We start from the raw sequence: 21,858 nt of genomic DNA, 5'->3' as shown, positions 1-21,858 counted from the left end.
AGTGTAAATATATGATTCAATATCCAAAGTGTTTCTATTGTGTCTTATATCAGCTGTGTCATTTAGACTAAACATTTATTTGCACCTTGAACTACATTCATCCAAAGAGATAAACATCTGACTCTAAGAAGATGAAAGAGTTAAGAGTGAGGATGCATTAGTGTGTACAGTCAGAGTGAAGACATGTCAGGACAAACATTAAAATATGTCTTCTTATGTACAACAGCTCAATTTTCCCACAACGACTGTTACAATAAATGTCTTCTTCTTAACCAGGTATGTGTGATACTCAACTGGTAACCCCTTACTGGTAACCAGGTATGTGTGATACTCAACTGGTAACCCCTTACTGGTAACCAGGTATGTGTGATACTCAACTGGTAACCCCTTACTGTACACACTAGCAGCCCCAGTGGAAAATAAAGGTTACAAAGTGTCCTTCAGTGTGTCCTTACAATGGAGTAAACATGCTAACATCCCCTTCAGGGTAGCCTACCAGTGGAGAAAACATTAAGTGCAATATAAGCTGCCCTTCCAGTGGAGAAAACATGTAACCATGCCCTCCAGAGTGCCCTTCCATGGAGAAAACATGAAAAGTGCCCTTCTAGTAGAATAAACATGGTTAAATGCCCTCCAGAGTGACCTTTCAGTGGAGATAATGTGGTTAAATGCCCTCCAGAGTGACCTTTCAGTGGAGATAATGTGGTTAAGTGCCCTCCAGAGTGACCTTTCAGTGGAGAAAAGGTGGTTAAGTGCCCTCCAAAGTAAACTTCCAGTCGAGATAATGTGGTTAAGTGCCCTCCAGAGTGCCCTTGCAGTGGAGATAATGTGGTTAAGTGCCCTCCAAAGTAAACTTCCAGTGGAGATAATGTGGTGAAGTGCCCTCCAGAGTGCCCTTGCAGTGGAGATAATGTGGTTAAGTGCCCTCCAGAGTGCCCTTGCAGTGGAGATAATGTGGTTAAGTGCCCTCCAGAGTGACCTTTCAGTCGAGATAATGTGGTTAAGTGCCCTCCAGAGTGCCCTTGCAGTGGAGCTAATGTGGTTAAGTGCCCTCAAAAGTAAACTTCCAGTCGAGATAATGTGGTTAAGTGCCCTCCAGAGTGCCCTTGCAGTGGAGATAATGTGGTTCAGTGCCCTCCAAAGTGCCCTTGCAGTGGAGATAATGTGGTTAAGTGCCCTCCAGAGTGCCCTTGCAGTGGAGATAATGTGGTTAAGTGCCCTCCAGAGTAACCTTCCAGTGGAGATAATCTGGTTAAGTGCCCTCCAAAGTAACCTTCCAGTCGAGATAATGTGGTTAAGTGCCCTCCAGAGTGCCCTTCTAGTGGAGATAAAGTGGTTCAGTGCCCTCCAAAGTGACCTTCTAGTGGAGAAAAGGGGGTTAAGTACCCTCCAAAGTGACCTTCCAGTGGAAAAAAGGTGGTTAAGTGCCCTCCAGAGTGCCCTTCTAGTGGAGATAAAGTGGTTCAGTGCCCTCCAAAGTGACCTTCTAGTGGAGAAAAGGGGGTTAAGTACCCTCCAAAGTGACCTTCCAGTGGAAAAAAGGTGGTTAAGTGCCCTCCAAAGTGACCTTCCAGTGGAGAAAAGGTGGTTCAGTGCCCTACAGAGCGCCCTTGTAGTGGAAATAGCGTGGTTAAGTACCCTCCAGAGTGCCCTTAATGTGATGAAAACTTCTGTGGAGAAAACATGTAACCATGCCATCCTGGTTGCCTTTTCAGGGCAGAAAACAGGTTAAATTGCCCTCTAGTGTACCTTTCCAAAGGAGGCAATGAGGTAACATGCCACCCAGAGTGCCCCTCCAGTACAGAAAACGTGATAACATATCCTCTAAATTGCCTCTGAGATGGATAATATATAATAAGAAGCCCTGTGGTATGCCCGTCCAGCAGAGAAATTGTGGTACAGGGCCATAAAGGCTGTTCTACATGGTAATAAATTCTCTGCATGCTGGGGCCCTTTTTATTGTTTATAATTGACAAACATAACCAGGACAGTTGGTACATAGGTAAATGTTGATAAGAGCCGTATGTTTGGTCTGTGTAGGTCCTTCTGTCATAAACATATGGCCAGAGATGTTGTAGATCTCTGGCCATATGGCTGTGGTACAAATGCAGTAAAGGGAGGTTATTATTTAATGAAAGGCACATTTCTCTTAACAAATTGGAATTTGGACTTTACTGGATTGTTATAAATGCAACAAATGCCTGCCTTAATCTGTCATTGCATCACATAAACATCATTGTGCAGAGAGTGGAATTCAAACATTCAGCTTGGAGACAGATATCAGCTCAAGCTGAAGCTAAGTGGCCCTTTAAAACTACTATTTCCTGCCTGGACTGTAACTGCACCATACACACATTCTTGAGCAGACTGGAGGCAGTTGTGTCCATATTAGGAACATGTTACCTGATATCTGGCACAAATCGTGCTCGGGGAATAAAATGCCATCAGTCTTTGCTGTGCAGGGTGCGGCTCTCGTACTTACAACAATCCGGCCCCTTTTTGTTGGACAGAAGAGGGAAACTTTTAATGATATCACTTTTTCAGGGGGTGAAGATTGAAACAGAGAATATTGTTAAACAAAGACAGGAACAAGTGACGATAAGTAGTGATCTGTCAGCTTCTTGAGGGTTAAATTAGTAGGAGGACTAAAAGATGCGCCAGCTGTATATTTGTTTGAGGTAATTAATGTTTTTCAAAGAATTTGTTCAATGGATACAGCATGACAAGGAGACAGTTAGCCCTTAAAATCCAACCCAAGCTGCAGCATATTAACTCACACAGCTGTGAATCCTCAGTTCTTTAGCTTGTAAAATGAAACAGTGTCAATGTGTTAACCATGGTAACAGGTTTTATGTGTCGACCGGTTCAACCACGAAGTGTTATTTTTCCTTCTTGGATTGTTGTTTTTTTATTCTAAGAACCCAGAAAATTTTATTAAATTCAATTCAAAGAACTTTATTTATCCGTCAGGAACTTTACTCTTTGTGTAAAAGCATCAGTGCAAACTCAACACATAACTGGACAGACCAAAAAGACAACATTCAAGTGCAGCCTGTAAGAAGAGGTTAGCCTAACAATGTGTATGAATGGATAAATAAATACAGTACAATGTCAAGCACCCAGACTAGCTCAGGTCAATCAAATTACCCCAAGTTTGTGACAGTCACTGACTAACCTTCCTTATGAAGGCTTGGATCTTATGTCTCTTATTGTCTCTGTATGAAGGTATGAGGAGTGATTACTGAAGCTAGCCAGATTTGGAGCACCTGGGCCCGGCGCTCCCAGGGCATAAGAGTCCAGCCCCCAGTATTCTTCGACTCTCTCATTCCCTCCTGGATTCATCCCAGCCTTCACCTGCAACATTTTGTCTTTTGCTTCACAACACCTCACATTTCATTGTGTCGCACATCCACACTTACATTACTGACTTTACCGATTCACACTCTCCATATTTGCAATTTGTTATTCAGTTGTTTACTTTATCACAATAAATAGTTATAATTTACAGTCATCTATTGTGTCCATCCTGTATTTGTCATGGCCTTGGAGCCAAATTCCTTTATAAAAGTGATGGGAAAAGTCTGCAAAATAAACTGTTTTTGTTAGAGTAGAAACAATTTTTATATGTGACTCATTTCCTGCTCATCACCTCGGAAGCTTTTGCGTAAGGATGCACCAAAACGGCACAGATATCAGTCCACTAGCTCACATAGTAGATCTGGTATCTGTGACAATGGGGCAGACACAGGTACTTTTGCACACAACTTTAGGTGTCAGAGGAACAGTGTCTGCATTTTCTTTTACGCTTCTACGCCAAAAAGATCTATGAATGTAGACGTGCAGTATCTGCAAAGCCGTTTGTCACCACAGTTGTTGAAGTCAAGCCTGATGTTGCCTTACACAAAATCGAATGATGCTACTCTCTCCCATGCAGCGCAGCACAGTGGTAGTATTTAAACCCTGGTGTCTTATTGGTGCCCTGTATCGGCCCAAAGCCACGGTTTCCGTATCAGTATCAGTGCATCATTAGTTTCGCATTCATCCTTTGACCCTTTGGTGTGGGCTGTAATTTCCCCTAATGTTGGGAACCACTGCACCCTGAATGTTTGAGGTTAACCCTGCTTCACTGCAGGACCAGCCAAACTCAAATTCTAAGATGACTTTATCCCTCTGGAATATTTGACACTCTTTAATATCTTGTACGCCTGGGCGACCTGCCATATTTCATTTCTTAGCATAATGTGAAAATCCCTTCTTAGATTTACGCAACTCTAATCAAATCACTCCTGGCACTAATCTGCCTTCATACTTGGTGTGCGATGGGATGATCTCAGGAGCTGCACAGCTCCATTCTCACACAACAAACAGGAAACAGGATAAATGAGGCCATTACAGCAGAGGCTTTAACCAAAAGCACAGGCTTCTGTTTATTGACCGTTGCACGCACATGAACAGGTGAGAATATATTTACACAGATGTAAACAATCAGTACCTGCAACACAGAGACAGAACACGATGTCTCCCTCTTTTTGTCTCGCACACAAACAGACACACAAGTTAACACGTTCATATCACTGGCAGGCATGAAACACATTCACACACACACACACGCACACACAGAATTTGCAGTATAAAGATAGAGTGGACTGTCTGGAAACACAAAGCACAGCAGGCCTCTTTGGTCAGCTACTTCAGACGAGATGTCCAATGATCAAAGCCAATCACAAGTCACCATTCAGAGACAGAGAGAACACATACTGACAGAGCAGTAGGCAAACACCGAAACTTTTATCAGCTTTTGCAGAGTTCACATTATTTAATGTGTCATTTGAAGAACAGTGGCACACATTTGAGCTTGTATATATTTTTTCCACCATCAGCAGGAGATGATTCATGCTCTGTAGAAGTGGGCTACAGCAGTCAAACAGCGATTGGTTGCAAACACACACACAAAGTACCTGAATGGTAAAGTGATGCGATGGAGCAGCAGAGATGATTTTTAACCCTCCCCGCTGCGGAGTAGGAACAGTTCTTTACAATGAAACATGAAATCAAGATTCATTACGTGAATTTGCTCTTTGTTCCACAACCTTCTGTAACATAATAGTAAATAACATAAAAGCAGCCGTTAATAAAACAAACATCAAAGCAAAAGAATAAAACATTCTCAGTGGATGAGTGCAAATCATTTTTACTTTCTTCTCCTTCATCGTTTCCCTTCTACAAAATAGACTTCACTAACAACACAAAGTATAAAATGGCAGAAAGAACAAATCATTTCCTGGATGACGTGGTGTCGAGAGGCATGCCGGATTAAAACGAAAAGAGTTAGAAGTTCCTGCACAGCAGAAGATAACTGCGGAAGGACAGGCGATATCTAAAAGCATGCTCTTCCTTCCACCTCTGTATCATCTCCGACGAAAACGCACAAACAAACACAGGGCCCAAATACCTTTCTATCTTTTATCACCCTCCTTCCTTTTCTCTTTAAACATTTCATCATCCTCTGACATCTACTTTCATTACAAGTAAATTATTTTTGTCTTCAGATCACAAAGAGGATAAACCACAAACTTGTTGTTTGGCTTCTGTCCACGTAAACACAGTGTATCCATGGTTGCGCCCTATCAACGCTTCCTGTTTAACCCGCATTAACAGCTGCAACTCAACACATTTTGTTCTTCTCGTACAGCCTCACTAAAATGAGACAAGTTAACAATGTAACATCCACCCATGAGTATCACTTTAAGTGTGTTTATATGACTTAATGCTTCTACATTCCTGTTTAATAATCAAACCAGTAACCACCCAGAACCCTGTAGTTTACAGCAGAGAAAAACATCCAGCACATAAACAACTATTGTTGTTCTATTCAAGCATCCTCATAATGACGACCTGCCTCAGTACCGATGTAAATATCTCCCCAAAGCAGGGATGTATTGATTAGATCATTGAACAAAGCACTAAGCCTGCAACTAAACATTTATCTGTATCAATGTGATTTATTTATAGCAAAATTGTCTCAAATTCAGTGCATCCAAGATATTTAAATATTTGAACTTAAAGTGATAATCTCGAAGATTTTCATTTAAATAAATGTCAGTTAAGTCGCTATCTATCGGCAAATGAGGTCACACAATGGTGATTGAGCTGTTGGCCCACTGATGGAAGCCTTTGCATTTGCACTATTACAGACTGGGTGTCTGTGGCGACGTTCACGGAAAAAATCCCAAGCGGCGCCCAGTTAGTGACACGTTTTCCATCACCCAGCAGTGGTTGGTCTGCCAGAGAGGGTAGGCGGAGCTAAGCAGCTGCTTTTCCAGTCTCTGCAAGTGTTGCCAGTAAACAGTAATCTACTATGGCTGAACAAACAAAGGAAAGATCGATGACTACAGATACAACTTCAACAATAAGTGAAAATCCAAAGAAAAAGAAACAAATTGGACGCTCAGATGAAGACAAACAGTCTGCAAAGGAAAGCGACCGTCAGCGAGGAAAAGCAAGAGTTACAACCGGAGTCAACCATGGACATCTGCCCTGTCGCAATTGCCCTTTATTGCCATTAGGTGGCGCCAAATAGAATGAAACTGAGAACTTCGAGATTATCACTTTAAGCTCTGACTCTCTTTTGGCCATTTGAAATAATACTAAAAACAAAATAGGTGGCAGCTTCATTGATAATGAACATAATCATTGGTTGCAGCCCAAATAAAATCAGATTGAGACACAATCAAGTCTTACTTATGTGCTAACCAATAACACAGTACTAAGTTCATTTAATGTCAAATTCATGGATCTTAATGTGTTTATCAGGATCAATTCACTTCCAAAGTCTCGACATTAATGCTCCATTGTAATAGAAAATATCCGCACACACAGCTAAATGTATGAAAAAGGTGCTCGGCTTAAAGTGCTTAAGCTCTCTCGCAAAAAGAATTAAAAAAAACACTTTAAGGTCGTCCGCATTCAGCTGCACAAAATGTCAGAATGCAGGACAGAAATGGCACAAAGCTTTCTCCGTTAAAACTCACTTTGGATCCCACAACGAGAGCCCTTCGTTCTGCTGCGAGCGACGTCAGTGTCTAAAATAAGGTGTAAAGTCCTTCTCTATGTCACAGTCAAAGGTCACACAACTTTCACTGCCAGCTTACACTGCATCAATGGCATCACATTAAACACTATTTACAGGCGGATAGCACAAACTGACAGCCCAAACACCCGCTGAGTATATTGCTACCTTATGGACGGAGGTGTTGGTTCACTTTTTTGTTTTTTTGTTCTTTTTTACAAAGGAAAACTACAACTTCATGACCTCCCATCCCAGAGCTGATCCAGTGTGGACTTCCAGGCTTAAAACTACATTTCCCAGGCACTTGATTGTAACAAAATGTACAGTGAAGTTGTCCACTGGGCCAGCATGCCTCTGGTGCACAGAGAGAAGGCAGCGACATTCAAGGTCAGACCCGAAACACAAAAGCCTTCAACCTCCCGTACAAAGAAAACAACAAGCATCCTCAGCATGCATATCAAAGTTATAGTACTCTGGTGATATACTGTACATCTACAAATTAGCTATTGGTTTGTACTTGCATTTGCACACTAACACATGCTGCTGGACCTCTGTGCAATGCTACAGTAAGGTGACTTACACATAACTTTAAGCCGAAATAAGAGTCTTCAAATTGAAACCCTGCAAATAAATAAGACTATATTACAATAACGCCAAATAAGGTGTGGAAACGAGCAGAACGAGAATGAGGTAGAGACAGTGATTTGCTCCTAGAGGAAGTGAGTATAATGCTGTGAGGGAACAAAGCAAGAGGAATGAGGCAAGGTGCACGAGCAAAAGAAGTGAGAAGTGAAAGAAGGAGTGTCAGGTACTGGTCTCTTGCTCGATGGCTCGGGTGAGTTTGAGTCGGACGGTCGTCTGGGTCTTGCGTTGGAGGGGCTGTCTTCACATCCGTAAGCGGTGGTGGGGGTCTGTAAAGGGCGGTTCTGAGTCGTCCATGGGCAGCACCAGGCGCGTGCCCCTCATCACCAGCTCGTGATCTCCGTACGCCAGCTCTCTGTCCAAGTCGTCGGAGGTGGCGGCGCCGGCAAAGGCCGACCCGCCGCTCATGTGGGCTCCTGTGGCGTCCGTGCTGACGGTGATGTCACCGTAGGTCAGGTTCATGTCGCCGTCTGTTAGGATGAGGTCAGAGTCGTCATCCTTCAGCTGGCACTCGTTCTGAGGAGAGGGAAGACGGATGATGTCAGATAATCACAAAGAAGCCTGAGAAAATGTTCTAACATTGCTCAGCGCTTATTTTGTTTCCTCCTCTGCCCGCCAAAATAAAACCTGAACTTTCAAGCGGAATCTCAGCTCTTTATGAATCACTGAAATCACTCCCTTTCATCTGTTAGTACAGGACAGAAATAGCTTCAGCGTCTGACCTCATAGGCCTGAGGGCTGGTGAGGAAGCGGGCGAGGGGGCCGCAGCAGGGAGGCAGCGTGGCCGTGAGAGGGGGGCCGCTGTGAGTCAGGATGGGCTTCAGGTAGCTGAGGAGGAGGCTCGAGTCAAGGATGCATTACAGGGAAAAATAGCTGGACAATGTGATTAATGAATGTGAACTAATGGGATTAAAAAAAGGCCTCTTGTTCGAGTCAAAAGGTCAAAATGATCAAACTTAAAGTAATTGAGGAAGTGATTTACTCATCCCACACGGCCGATAACAGAGACGATTCTTCTACACACAGTGCTCCCTCTGCTGTCTGACACTCAGAGTAGCAGGTCAACTCGGAAATTCTGGTAGCTACAACTTTCCTTTATCCTTCACAAAGGTTTTGTAGTGTTTGCACTGTATTATTATCATGTTATTAACACATTTTCTGATGTGTTTTTTCCCTGACACTCATGATAAAAGGATACTTGTGGTCGAAGTTGTACCAAATCCTGAAAAGCCAGGCACTTTCCTGTTTGGTGCTTCTTCTCTCTGAGCCTTCAGCGATGCTAATCTGTAACAAACACAGAAAAAACAGTTTGGGTTGTTTAGTTACACTCATTGTAAACCAGTCGGGTGATAGTAATCAGTATTTCACAAGGTGCAAACTTACAGAGTTGTCTTGATCGGAGTCCACCCCCACTCTGTTAAACAGGAAAACAAAGATATGTAGATCAGCTGCAGTTGTGAAGCGTGTTTTGCAAGTTCCTCAGCAGCAAAGATCAACAAAAAGATGAGCTAACTGTTTGTTCAAACCGTCAAGCATTCACCAGAGCCTGAGGTTACACTGAGTGATTCTTTGAGTTTCAAAGGCCAGATTTAAAATGAAGTCAGGACAGGAAAAATATATAAAATGCTAACTGCAGTTCCGGTTGGATCCAGGTATGGATTTTAGCAGGGGAAGGAGAGGTGAGGTGTACCGTATGCGCTGGAAGGAGAGCATCTGCGTGGTGCCTCCCCCACAGATCCAAACAGTGAAGAAGACCACGAGCAGAGTGGTGGAGAACATCATCTGACGGGCGTATGTCGCTGTGTCCCTGATTGACAGGGCAAAGGTCATGGCGCCTCGCAGACCTGAGGAGCACCAAATGAGAAAGTTATACACAAAGAAGTAAGCAAGAGTCTTTGTAAGGTATCAGGTGATCTTTGTTCACAAGCGTGAGTTGGTTGTCTTTTAAAGGTCCTCTTCTATGGGGGATTAAAACTACTAAAAGTCTGTTTATTAACATGATACATTTATAAGCTTATTTTAATGAAAGTAATCCCTAAAGGCCATAATATGACCAAGATCTATGACTATGTCCCGCATCAACGCCGAAGTTAGGGGCATTGTTCCACTTTAATGTCGATGTTCACTGCTTAAGTCTTGAAACTCCTCATGGACCAGTTTACAAAGTTCATAACGGGGATTCTAAAACAATAAATCTGAAGTCTTAAAAACCTGTTCACCACTAACCTGCAAACATCATCATGTGCTGGAAGTTTGATCTGATCTTGTTACGTCGCCCCAGATTAAGCAGGAATGAGAGCGGGTAGATGTTAGCCGCTCTTCCCAGGAACACTGCCAGCTGGGTGGGAAAGAGGTTAAGGAGAGCATAACAAAAACAGACAGATGTGTGCAGTCTCCTCACTCTGTGCCAAGCTTATTTACTGCACCTTTAAATCGATCACCACTGTAGGAATTTATTCTGGCAGTTCCATATTCCTACATTGATGCTAACATGTAAGTGAGAATAGCTACTGTTGTGGTCCAGCAGAGGTATGCGTGCACCAGGAAGTTTCATGGGCAAAAGATACAAAAGCTCCAACGATGAACATGGGATTGAAGACGTGGTTCTGGAAGGTGAAGAGGGTCAGGCCCATGTAGGAGAAAATGAAGTTCTCTGCCAGGAAATTTAGCAGCTCGAACAGCTGCAACACAAGAAAACAACATCAACTGCATAAGAAAACAGCAACCTCAGAGGATGTGCAGCTAAATGAAGAAAAAGAAGCTAACACTGTAAATCAATTCTAATAAAACATTTGTAGCTTTAGCTGTTCAACAGGTCACTGTCTAAACAACCTTTTGTTTTTCTCTTAAAATAAAAAAGGTACAATCACAACCTCAATATTTGAACTGAAGTGAAGCATGTGTGCGTTAGGTGTGCAGGTCTGACCTGTTTGGTCCTGTCCTGGGACTCAGGAGACAGGTTGTTGAAGGTGTAGTGGGCCTGAGTGATTCCACAGAACAGCACAGCGACCACACCTGCAACACACCGAGAGGGACAGGGATGCAGGAAGAGAAGAGTTATAAGATCAATCAGATACCAAAAACAATCCTCACAGTACACCTAATTAATGCATACTCCAAGAGATTACTCAAGGGAACTTCTGCAGTGTGAATACTGGTCAACATGCACATTAGAGGCATGTTTAAATGCGTGAATGTGCAGTGTTTATGTGCGTGTAAGTGTGCGCGTGTTACCTGTGAAGCCACAGGCCTCAGCCAGCAGGAATGTGCTCCACGACATGAGGAAGAACAGAGCCGTCTCCAGCAGCTGGAAATCCCTCAGCTTAGTGAACTTCGTCACGTACAGACAGCAGTCAAGGACTTTAACAAGCTGCAAAATGAATTCATTTTAAACTTTTATCTATTACTGAGTCATAACTGAGTACAAAAATGTGCACTCTGGTGATGTTGTTTCATTTGTTACATAAAGTGATGTGTTTCAAGGGTAGTGTGGAACTGACTGTGGAGCCATTCTGAATGCAAAACACCGGGACGTGTCAAGTAAAATGTGTTGTCCTAAAGTTTCACTTCCTGCCTTTTTTAACTCGTCTCAACTTCTTTTCTTTTTCACAAACTCAAGGTTGTACCACTCTCTCTTAATTAATTCCTCAAGGTGCTCTCGTTAATGTAATTCTATAAAACCTCATTTATCAAACAGCGACACTTTATATTACTCACAACTCGGTGAATAATTCAGACTTAGTTTCACAGTGAACTGTACGCTTTGTAAACAAATGAATTATTAAAAAGCCAGAAAAGATATGAGAGCAGTGACGACTCCGGTGGCCACTCCCAGAGCGAAGGAGCCGCTGAAAACCCCCAGGAAAATCCCGAAAGACTTCAGCATGGCCATCCCCTCAAAGGTGTGGCTGTTGTCTCCTTGTGGCTGGTACGCGACGATAGACCTGAGGTAACACAAAATACAACATTGTATAGCTAATGTTAGAAAATGTTACAGGGTTTGTCTAATACAATATGATGCTTGTACTGTTTACAGTCTTCTTAATGGCATATATTCATCAATAACTGCTATTTCCAACACTATCACAGGTATCAAGGCACAGGACAACATTCCAGGTAGATACAGCGTCTTTCACAGCAAAAACTCAGAGATAAAGAGAGAAGCAGAGTAACACAGAGGTCAGAGGGAGTTGGAAAAAAAAAAAAGAGTGTCAGACTTTAATTGGATAGTTCATAGTTAATACTCCACTAAAGACCCTGTGGTTTGCTTAAATGTCTACTAAAGTGATGCTGCTACATAAAAGTAAGTTGTCAAATCCTGTAAATATACTAAGTGTGTATTTTCAGTAAACTTTACTGTGGTTTTCTTATAATCCAACAATGAAAATATGAGAGAGGGAGGCCTTGTTTTCATCAATCACTGCATTTTAAATACAAAGACAAAATTATGTTCCACTATTAGTGTTATAAAAATGGACTACAGAGCCTTTTACTTCCTCTCAGAAAAACTAGTCCCAAAAAAAGAGTTGCTGTTAAACCCTTCACCAGCGAGTCTGCACCTATGCCGACTTACTGACCAGGTGCAACGCTTCGTTATGTTCGTCATGACATGAGAGACGTAAATTAAAGTTCCGTGTTATCACCCGTACAAACGAGTTCAGGATCTAATAAACCGCTTTCTTGTCTAGTGAAAAGTTTAAAGTGTTTTGTATTAACAGGGACGGCTGTAAAAACTCAGCAGGTCATTAACATGAGTTTGAAAATTTATTTAGGCAACAGATAAGAAAAGCCACCAAGGAAGCTCGGGATGAAATTTACTTTCCTCATGATGTGGAGAGTGATTTTAATGACTCTGCCACACTCATATTTACATCACTTTTGTTATTTGTGTGACCTGAAACCATGGTTACACACATTTCAAGCCTCTGCCGGAGTGAGGGGAGTTCGTCTCAAAGCTCGGAGCTGTATTTAAACCCTTCACCTAAACGAAGGGTGCTCTGTTCAGCTGTGAGTGTGACATCAAATGGAGTTCACTCCGCGACAGAGTGAGAGTGGGAAGTGTCTGTTTTGGGAAAGGCGCCCTATCTTAGAGATCCCCATTTTGTTGCCTTTGGCAGCACCTATGGCGATAAGGGGTAATTTACAGGTGTGTTACTGGACCTCATCTGACCTCACATCCCAGAGATCTAAACATTGTTGCCTGTGCAATCTCGGATCCCATCGGCTATAGTCTGAGACGATATAGCCTCTGGGGACACCGGTGAGCGTGCCAGGCGATAATCGGCTTCCCATCAAGACTTCCTTTTCCGGGTGCTGCACTGTTACAGAAAGAGAAACTGTTTTCTTGTGATTTACTTTAACCAACATTTCAACATCATGATGCAGATTTGTAAGAAGTACAAATTCAAGCTTTGTCAGGCCTGTCCTCAAGAGGATAAGAAAACTAGAGCGGAGGTCTGATCGATCTGATGCATCCGAAGAAGTCGGGAAATCTGAACGGCATTCGTGACACAGCGTCAAGGGAATTCAGCTCAAGTAAAAGTTTAGATCTAGAACAGATTGTTAGCTGAACTTACATGCAGATGTCTGTTTATAGAGATTAATAAGAAGCCAAATCGTCGTCAGATGACGCTGATGGGAGCCGGGATTACGTTCCACCAACTTTTGCTCTCCACAGAGACTGTTTTTTTTCTGCATACGCCGCAGCCTGCTGATACGTGATTGGTCAATATTACTCGGACTACAAGCGTAGTTCAAACAGAACACCCCGGAAATCAACGTCCCTCTAAATAAAGATTATTGCCTGTGTGATGTCAGACAGTTGTCACTTCAGTCATATCAACAATAAAATCCCTGTTCACCTATGAAACAACTTATGCTAGGTGATGAAAAACTCATCACTAACTGTACACTGTTTGAGATTTTGTGAGCTGAGTTGACACCTAGTTAGTTAGTCTGTACAACAGCAAGTTACATTAAGTTTCATTAACTTACACAGACTTAAACTTCACAGACATTTATATCACTGAACTCAAACCCACCATGAAGTGCAATATTTTTCATGAAAGAAGATATTTGTCAGTACATCAACATTATGTTGCCTTGTAGTTAAGTATAAACACAGAACATCCCAAATAAAGTCAGACTTGAAAGAACAGGACAGCACGTCTCAGCAACAGCTTTTGAAATAAAGTCAAGGATTTTATCGCAGCAGAAATATTGTAAATTTAGCAGGTTAGTGTCAGTGATTAAAAGCAATTATATATTTTTTTAAACCTAATTTAATTTGCTGAGGTTCTTTTGCGATAAAATAAGAAAGTGATAGATTCACCCTCTTTATTCAGAGCCCAAAACACCCACAACACAAATCACCAGGCCTTTCTTCTACAAGCTTTCCTGCCCCCTCCTCTGCTCCTGTACGTACAGTTTCCTCTAAGATAACAGAGCTGGGCTCTAAGCTGACTCACAACATCAAAAATGTTTTCCTAAAAAATGACAAATGAATAAATAATGAAACGCATCTTTAGTAGAAAAAGCCAGAGTGGAAAAACAAATGGCTGGTGATTTGTAATGTCTGTCCCAGATCACTGCAAAGGCACACAATGCCACGCTCTACTTAGTACACCCGCTCAATGGGCTGCTCAGGGTCCCTCCGCAGGGCCCGGCCTCTCCGCTGTGCCGGCTATTATAATTTACAATTCTGTGGAAGTAATAACAGCATCATGTAGAGGAGGAGAGAAGCTGAGCGTTAGGTTAAGGACCACCTCTTGTTTGGCACGGGCGTTAATGAGGATTTGGTTAGCTGAAAGGTCACAGGTTGATCGATACAAAACACATGACGTGCTCATTCACAGCTTCTCTGCAAAAAGCAGCAACTTAGCTGCTGTGTGCACATACAACACAGACTGAAACAGATGCAGACTCATGAGCTCAGCTACTTACGAGGACAAAACGACGGCCACCGCGTCGTTTAGCACGCTCTCTCCAAACAGCAGAGCATACAGATCCACGTCTACCTGCAGCTCATTGAAAATCGCCAGGACTGTCACTGTGAACAAAGAGAAGAACATGATTTATTCATGTTAGTCACACGGCAAGATGGAAGCACATTTAGAAGCTGTGTTTAACCCTATTACCATGAACTAATACAGTGAAGCATCTGTTAAAAAATATAGCTTTCTGTCAAGTAGAAAAAACAAACAATACAAGTATTTAGTGGCGTGGTTGTGGCTCAGAGATAAAGTGGGTCGTCTTGTAATCGTAAGGTTGCCGGTTCGATCCCCGGCTCCAAAAGTTCACATATTGAAGTGTCCTTGCGCAAAATACCACACCCCTAATTGCACCCGAATTCATAGCCACCAGTGTAAGAATGTGTGTATTAGATTAGTTCCCTTTGCGTAGCAGCCTCTGCCATGAGTGTATCAATGTTTGTTCAAGCATGAATGCTGATATGTTTTGTAAAGGCGCTTTGAGGGGTTCAAAGTCTAGAAAAGAACTACATAAGTGCAACTGAGAGATATTATAAATAAAATCAATGTTATATGAAAGGAAATTCTAAGAACAACTGAACTCCTAACTACTTATCAAATATTGTTGTGTTTTCAGTAAAACCTCCCCGACTTGCTCCACAAGTTTTTCCACTTTTTCCCAGCTGTTGATCGCATCTCCGTCTCAGTTGTGAGAAACATTTTGTCCATCCAAGAAGTTAGCGATTATAGCTGACATAATCTTGGATCCCATTGGCTATAGTCTGACGATGATATAGGGACAACGGTGAACTTGTCGGGCGTGTAGCCAGCAGTTAGCGATAAACGACTTCCAGTCAAGACTTCCTTTTTACACGTGCTGCATTGTTTACAGAAAAAGGAACCGTTTTTCTTGTGATTGACTTTAATTAACGGGACTTACCTTTGCCGAAATTTCAATATCATGATGCAGATTTGATAAAAGTAAAAATGAAGCTTTGTCAGGTCTGTCCTCAAGAGGAGAAGAAAACTACTTTTAAAATGCTCGTTGCTTGCATGCAGGACGGATTGATCATTTCTTTTTTATTTCTTTTTTTTTTAAATACTTTTTTTTAGATTATCTTTTTGGCCTTTAGCTTTATTTATAGGACAGCTGAAGATAGACAGGAAATGTTGGGAGTAGAGAGTGGGGGATGACATGCACCAAATGATCGGCAGACCGGGAGTCGAAACTGCGATCAGTGCAACGAGGACTGTAGCCTCTGTACACGGGGCGCCTGCTCTACCAACTGAGCTAAACAGAGCCCCGGATTGATAATTTCCGATGCATTCGAGGAAGTCAGGAAATCCGAACGACTTTTGTGACACCGCGCCAGGAACCTGAACTTGCTGCAGATGTCTGTTTATAGAGATTAATAAGAAGCTAAATTGTCATCAGATCATGTCGATGGGAGCCAGGATGTCATTACGGCGCATTACATTCAGCCTGCTTTTGATCTCTGTAGCCTGCTGATACGTGATTGGTCAATATTACTCAAGCATACCACAAACGAAAACCAAACGAACACCTTCCATCACTAAAACCCACGTCCCTGTAGAAACTGTAAATAGACACTATAGCTGACATGATGGCATTTCTGAAGATAGTTATTTTGTCATTTTTCCTGTGCGAAGAAGTAGATAGATTAAGTAGCAGATGACTCCATTTATTGTAAGTCTAATGTAAGCAATCATCACAAATCCTTCGTCTTCTGATGAACTGCTCGTCCCTGTGTTCCGTTTATGGGAACATGCAGTTCAAGATTCAAGCGATCCTTTGGATAAAAGTGACTCCAGCTTGTAATTAGTGTGAGCTGAGAAGCCGGAAAAACTTTGATCACTTTAGAAAATACACACAGCACGTACCAGGGTCTGTGGCAGAGACGATGGCTCCGAAGAACAGACAGTCAGTGAAGAAGAAGTCTCCATTCAGCTGTCCCACCTGCTTCATTAGCGTCACACAGCCGTACATCAGCAACCTGACGGGGGAACAACAGCTGGTTTTTGCATATCGTCATAAATAACACTGACTTTGATCCTATTTCAGACACTTTAACAGCACAATGACAGACACATAATGATACAGCTATGACATACAGTGTTTTTGTGCATACAACGGTCAAATTAATCTTCTTACCCGATAATGAAACAGGAAAAAACTGTTCCCAGAAAGGCATAAGCCAGGATGGATCCCATGTTACGGAAAAAGTGCCTCTAAGATGAGAAGGAAAACATGGATTTGAGTATTTCATATGAAAGCATTAGTAAAAAGTGTTCTTAAAATCTATACTACTTTACCCTTTTCAAGCTGTAGCCAGCATGGAAGATGATCGGAGGCAGGAGAATATTGAAGAACACTTCAGGGTCAAAGGTCACCTGAGTCACACACAACAAACATGATGATATTACAGCTCTGACTCACTGGATTTAGAAATAAGAGCACAGTTGTTTTCATGGATTTATTCTACTTCCAGGCTGTTGCACTATTGAATTAATTAATGAATTATTGAATCATAAGTGACACATCTGGGACAGCGTGAAGTAGCTTCCAGGAGAATCAACAAAAAGTTGTAATAACAGGAAATTACAAGATGTGAAATGGGGACAGCTGGTGAGCACAGGCAGCGCTAAACACATAACCGGTGTTTAAGATGTAAATCTAAATCAGTGCTGTTCTAAAAGTGTGTGATGAGGAAATTCATAATAGAAGACCAAAAACCACAGCGTCTGTAGCTTTTTGTTTACATATTGCATGTGTTCTGAAGAATGCAGCGTGTCATTTTAGGGCTTATTAGTCACAGATGTCAGAAATGCAAACCAGAACATGACCTCAGCAAAAATACTCACGCTCCTAAATGCCCAAGTGGCCCTCAGGCTAAAAGAGCTTCTGTGTCATTCACACATTTTTCTGCAACATCTTTATGTGTACATCTCACAGACAGCAGCTTCATTATCGACCTTTTTCTACCTGAAGTATTGAGCCTTCGTCCATTTCTTGAACACTTTTTGTAAAGGTTTTTTATGTGTTTCGGGGACCCATGAGAAAAGAATTCTGGGAATTATAAAAATTAAGGAAAATTATAACAGACGAATTATAATTCAAAAGAAAGTAGGCTTAGGGCCCGATCAGACAGAACGCGTTTCAGCAGCAGGGGGCGGCTTTTTCTAGTTGTTTTCAATGAGAGGGACGCTTTTTGCACGCTGCTTTTGCGTTGCAGAGTCTCACAGTTTTCTGCTCTGTGCGCCCCGCAATTTTTGAGGCGCGCCATCTGTCAGTTTACAAAATAGCGGTATTGACAGCTAATGATTCAGTGGTTGCCTTAACAACAGAAAAAAATAGGCATAGCGAGCTGCAAGCCGTAGGCTTCAACAGAAAGTGTAGAAAGGCAGTGCAGTGCGGCTCGTGTTTCACAGCCTGCGAAACGCGCTCTGTCTGACCGAACCCTTAAGCCTGAACATACTGTATACTGCTGCATTATTCTGATCGGACCTGATCTTATATTTTAATACACTGAATATATTGAATGTGTTATTCTATTATCTGTAAAATGTTGGCAGTAAAACATTTTGAGCCCCAGGTAAAGCCTTTAAACAGCTTGTTCTGTCTGCAAAACAGTCCAAAAATAGATTCAGTAAACTTTTGCAAAAAAAAAAACTGTTGTAAAAAAGCTCTCTAATAATTTTCTGTTGATTATTCATTAAGTAATTGATTCAGCTCTATAGGATTCACTTTAATAAACTGTATAAAAAACATTAAACATGTGGAAAGATACACAGAAACTTCACAATACATTTACAAAAAGTCATCATTGGTGGCGTGTAACAACTTCTTGTGGTCAGACATTTGTAATCAAATAATAATGATACTATAATGATGGCCCGTACCTTTCGCAGCATCTCATTATCCTGCACGTCGTTCACCTCGTTGGCACCGATCTCTCCTTTCAGAGTGTACTCGTAGAACTTCCCGCTGAAGTTGACCAGCAGTGTGGCGGGGCTGGCGTTAACGTGGCAGCTCAGTGTGACGTTGCTGATGTCCCGAGGTACATGGATGCCGTAACGCAAGACCACGCCAACAAGTAAGCCTGGGAAATACAGAGAGACACACGGGATGCAGATGGGAGAGTTGAACATGTCAGATCAAATCAATGAAGAGATATAATATTTGATGTACAATAGCAAAAAAAAATGGTTCAATATGACTGTTCTGAGGAGAGAAGGGAGGATGGAGAAAAATTCAAATGAGCCTCACAGAGCAAAAGCAGTAAAAGGCATTAAATCAGCTGCTGTCTAGAATTAAGGGCTGATTTTGCCCATTCAGATACGGACCACACAAATGAGGAATAGATAAAGGAGTCTTTAACTGCCTACTTATCAGAAAGATAACATGGTAGATGACACCCTGATAGGAGAAACAAAAGTAACTAGGAGAGTGTAGGAGTCAATGAATCACAGTGGACGGCCACTCCTTGTAAAAAGTGCTTTAACTTTTTCATATCAGACATTTTGACTCATCAAGCAGGAGGCTCTGTTAATAATAGCTCTGTTCTGTACAGTACTATAATATGACAAGCTAGCAAGCAAAATACATGGATGCTGGATCTGAAACATTTAAATAGAAAAAGGGCTTTTGGTAGGACTATAGGTGTACTGGTGCTTTAGCAGGTCAAGTTTAAATCCTGATTGTACAACAACGTAACAAACTTCCTATCCATCAAAAAGGAGTTTCACTCTGGAGACTTCTTTATATAAACTAAGACACATGTAGTTTAGTTCTCTGCTCTCCTGGTTAAATGTCGGGCACCTCCAAAGATGCATAAATTTGAGGGGTAGTGAGATAATTAAAGAAGTAAAAACAAAGCTTGTGTTTTGCTGTGTGATGGCCTTCATGCTTTAGCAGGGCCAGCTTTGTGTTTCCTTGTTTCTGGTTCTTTCTGTGTTGCAGGTTCCTGCGAGTACCTGTGCCAGTCTCCCTAGGTGCATTTATGCCCTGGCCTTCCCCGCGTGTGGTTCTCTCTCTATCATCGTCACTTTCCATGCTTCGGACACCATGCTATTGCTTGGTTGGCTTCTGTCGTCTTTGTAGTGTTACACACATCACTATCAGCAGACACCCTTATAACACTGATTAACACACCCCATAACATGTGTAATTAACTGTAAGTTCGTACTTTTGTAATAAACATTTACATAGTTAAGTTAAAACAACTGTGTATTTCCTCCTTTTGTCATGGCTCAAGAGCCCAGGCATGACAGCTGTTATTTTTTAAACACTGAATACATTGGAATTGTACTGTATTTCTTTGACACCTTTAAGTTGTCCCCCACTAGACAAAAAAAGCATAAAGGGCTCATTTGACTCCAGTTGTCATTAGAGGAGGGGTGAAAAGTGCGCTATTTGTCTCTGAAATGTAGATTACTAGAGTACATACATTACAAGAGTAAATGTACTTAGTTACTTTCCAGTTCAGAGAGCTGAGTTTGTCAGATCAGATGTCTGAAAATAGGAGGGAACAGTCAGTCACATATGTCACAGTCTGCTACAAAACCACATCCATTTTCAAGCACATTCATTCTTAGTGAAGTGAAAGTGTAGAGAAGTGAAATTTTGAGCTGGGTTTTTCAAGCCACTGTAGTTTTCTCTGGGGCCCTAAAAAGCTCAGCTGCTTAGATGTTATTTTTAACACCGAGCAGTGTGTAGAAAATGTGCTTTTTTTTACTGCTGTAACTAAGCTTATTAACTTACAACATCCACCTTGAATACGTGTGTTGCCTACTTGTACTAAAATGCGCTACAGCTTAGTAACTACACTGTCCTTGGAAGACTGACGCTTGCTTTTGACATATAATCATTCAAATCTAATCGTGAGTACAAAATGATGGTCATTAAACTGATGACGTCTCTCTGTCACGCTGGAGCATCTCACCATAAATCATCGCCAGTCCAGTCTCGTGCAGAAACCTGAACCGCCGGTGTTTGAACAACCAGATGGTCAGGATGGTGAGGGTGAGGAGCATGATGAAGATGAGCAGGTCCGCACTGTCCTGCCTGTGGCTCTCCTCAGCCTTTTTCTCCGTAACGATGTTCTCCATGGCACTGTCCTCCTCCTGAGGTGATAATGCTCCGCAAACACAGATGCTCACAGAGAGGCTCACTAGCACGAGCAGCCACAGCGTCCTCGTCGCCCTCCAGGCACTGTTGACAGTCACTTTAAACACCATTGTGCCTTTTAAACGTCCAAATGCTGTTATGTCGTCGCAAAAAGCAGCAAACTTTGTGCAAATATAATTCTGGGGGGAAAGAGAGCAGAGAGACGACAGCAACAGAGGAATCGATTCCGGCCCGGAAGTGAAAACTATTTTTTTTAAGAAAGTGCACAATGTTTACTTCGATGTAAAAGCACAGTGGAAATATGTTTCTGGTTTAAATGAATCTTAACCAATGAATCAAAGCCTAACGCATAGTGTATGATTGATATTACTTGTAGATGAACAGGAATATAGATTTGTTCGGTTTGCATTTGATATTTCTATAGATGATTATACAAGTTCTAACTTAAGACTCTTATTATGAAATCCCCACTTTTCATCATTCTCAACAGGAAGTGAGATGGAAACTAGATTATTTCTGATATATTTCGTTATATATTGACCAGAATTTTTCTTACATTAAAGTTTAAAGATTGTACATTAAGTAATATATGACTTGTATAAATATCTCTAATTTGCCCATGGTGTTTTCTGATAAACCTCCTGTACTAAATCCACAGCATATAAAACAACTTAATAATACAATTTTAATTTTGCTTATTAGGCAATATTTGGATATGACTTTTTAAGATATTTTTTCGAAACTCGTCAGTCTAAAGTCTCGCGATACAAAATAGATGATGGAAACTCATGTATCATTCGCGGGTGTCGGAATTTTTAAAAAATCTAATCTGCTTGCAAAAACGACTGTACCGGTAAATGTGTTAGTTGGGCTAATTAGGTCTGTTTATTATCCTCTCGGAAATTCATTTTGTTACTATGGCAATTGCCAATAAAAATAACAACAGACGGCACAACTGTAGTGCTCCACAGTATCAAATAGCATAGTGCCAAACAACATTATCGCCAACAATCCAAAACTAAATTACAGAA

General features: G+C 41.6%; 1 protein-coding gene across 1 annotated transcript; it reads right to left on the bottom strand.

Annotated features, from left to right (window-relative positions):
- Nucleotides 1–4,402: 4,402 nt before the first annotated feature.
- slc9a6a (solute carrier family 9 member A6a) lies at nt 4,403–21,047 on the bottom strand. Its single transcript, XM_069669777.1, has 16 exons — nt 20,643–21,047; nt 18,601–18,800; nt 17,014–17,091; nt 16,853–16,929; nt 16,582–16,694; nt 14,654–14,759; nt 11,514–11,655; nt 10,946–11,051; nt 10,638–10,726; nt 10,279–10,392; nt 9,938–10,049; nt 9,402–9,555; nt 9,095–9,125; nt 8,910–8,995; nt 8,434–8,539; nt 4,403–8,227 (listed from the first exon to the last, which is right to left on the bottom strand). Exons 1-16 carry the CDS (start codon nt 20,935–20,937, stop codon nt 7,955–7,957), a joined length of 2,082 nt encoding a protein of 693 aa, XP_069525878.1. The 5' UTR covers nt 20,938–21,047; the 3' UTR covers nt 4,403–7,954.
- Nucleotides 21,048–21,858: the final 811 nt, after the last annotated feature.

Source organism: Semicossyphus pulcher, unplaced genomic scaffold, assembly GCF_022749685.1.
Source record: "Semicossyphus pulcher isolate SPU_LCO1_2020_fin unplaced genomic scaffold, fSemPul1.0.p SCAF_2, whole genome shotgun sequence".
Classification (NCBI taxonomy): domain Eukaryota; kingdom Metazoa; phylum Chordata; class Actinopteri; order Labriformes; family Labridae; genus Semicossyphus; species Semicossyphus pulcher.
The sequence above is the reverse complement of the archived record's forward strand: the minus strand, read 5'-3'. Positions and strand labels throughout refer to the sequence as shown.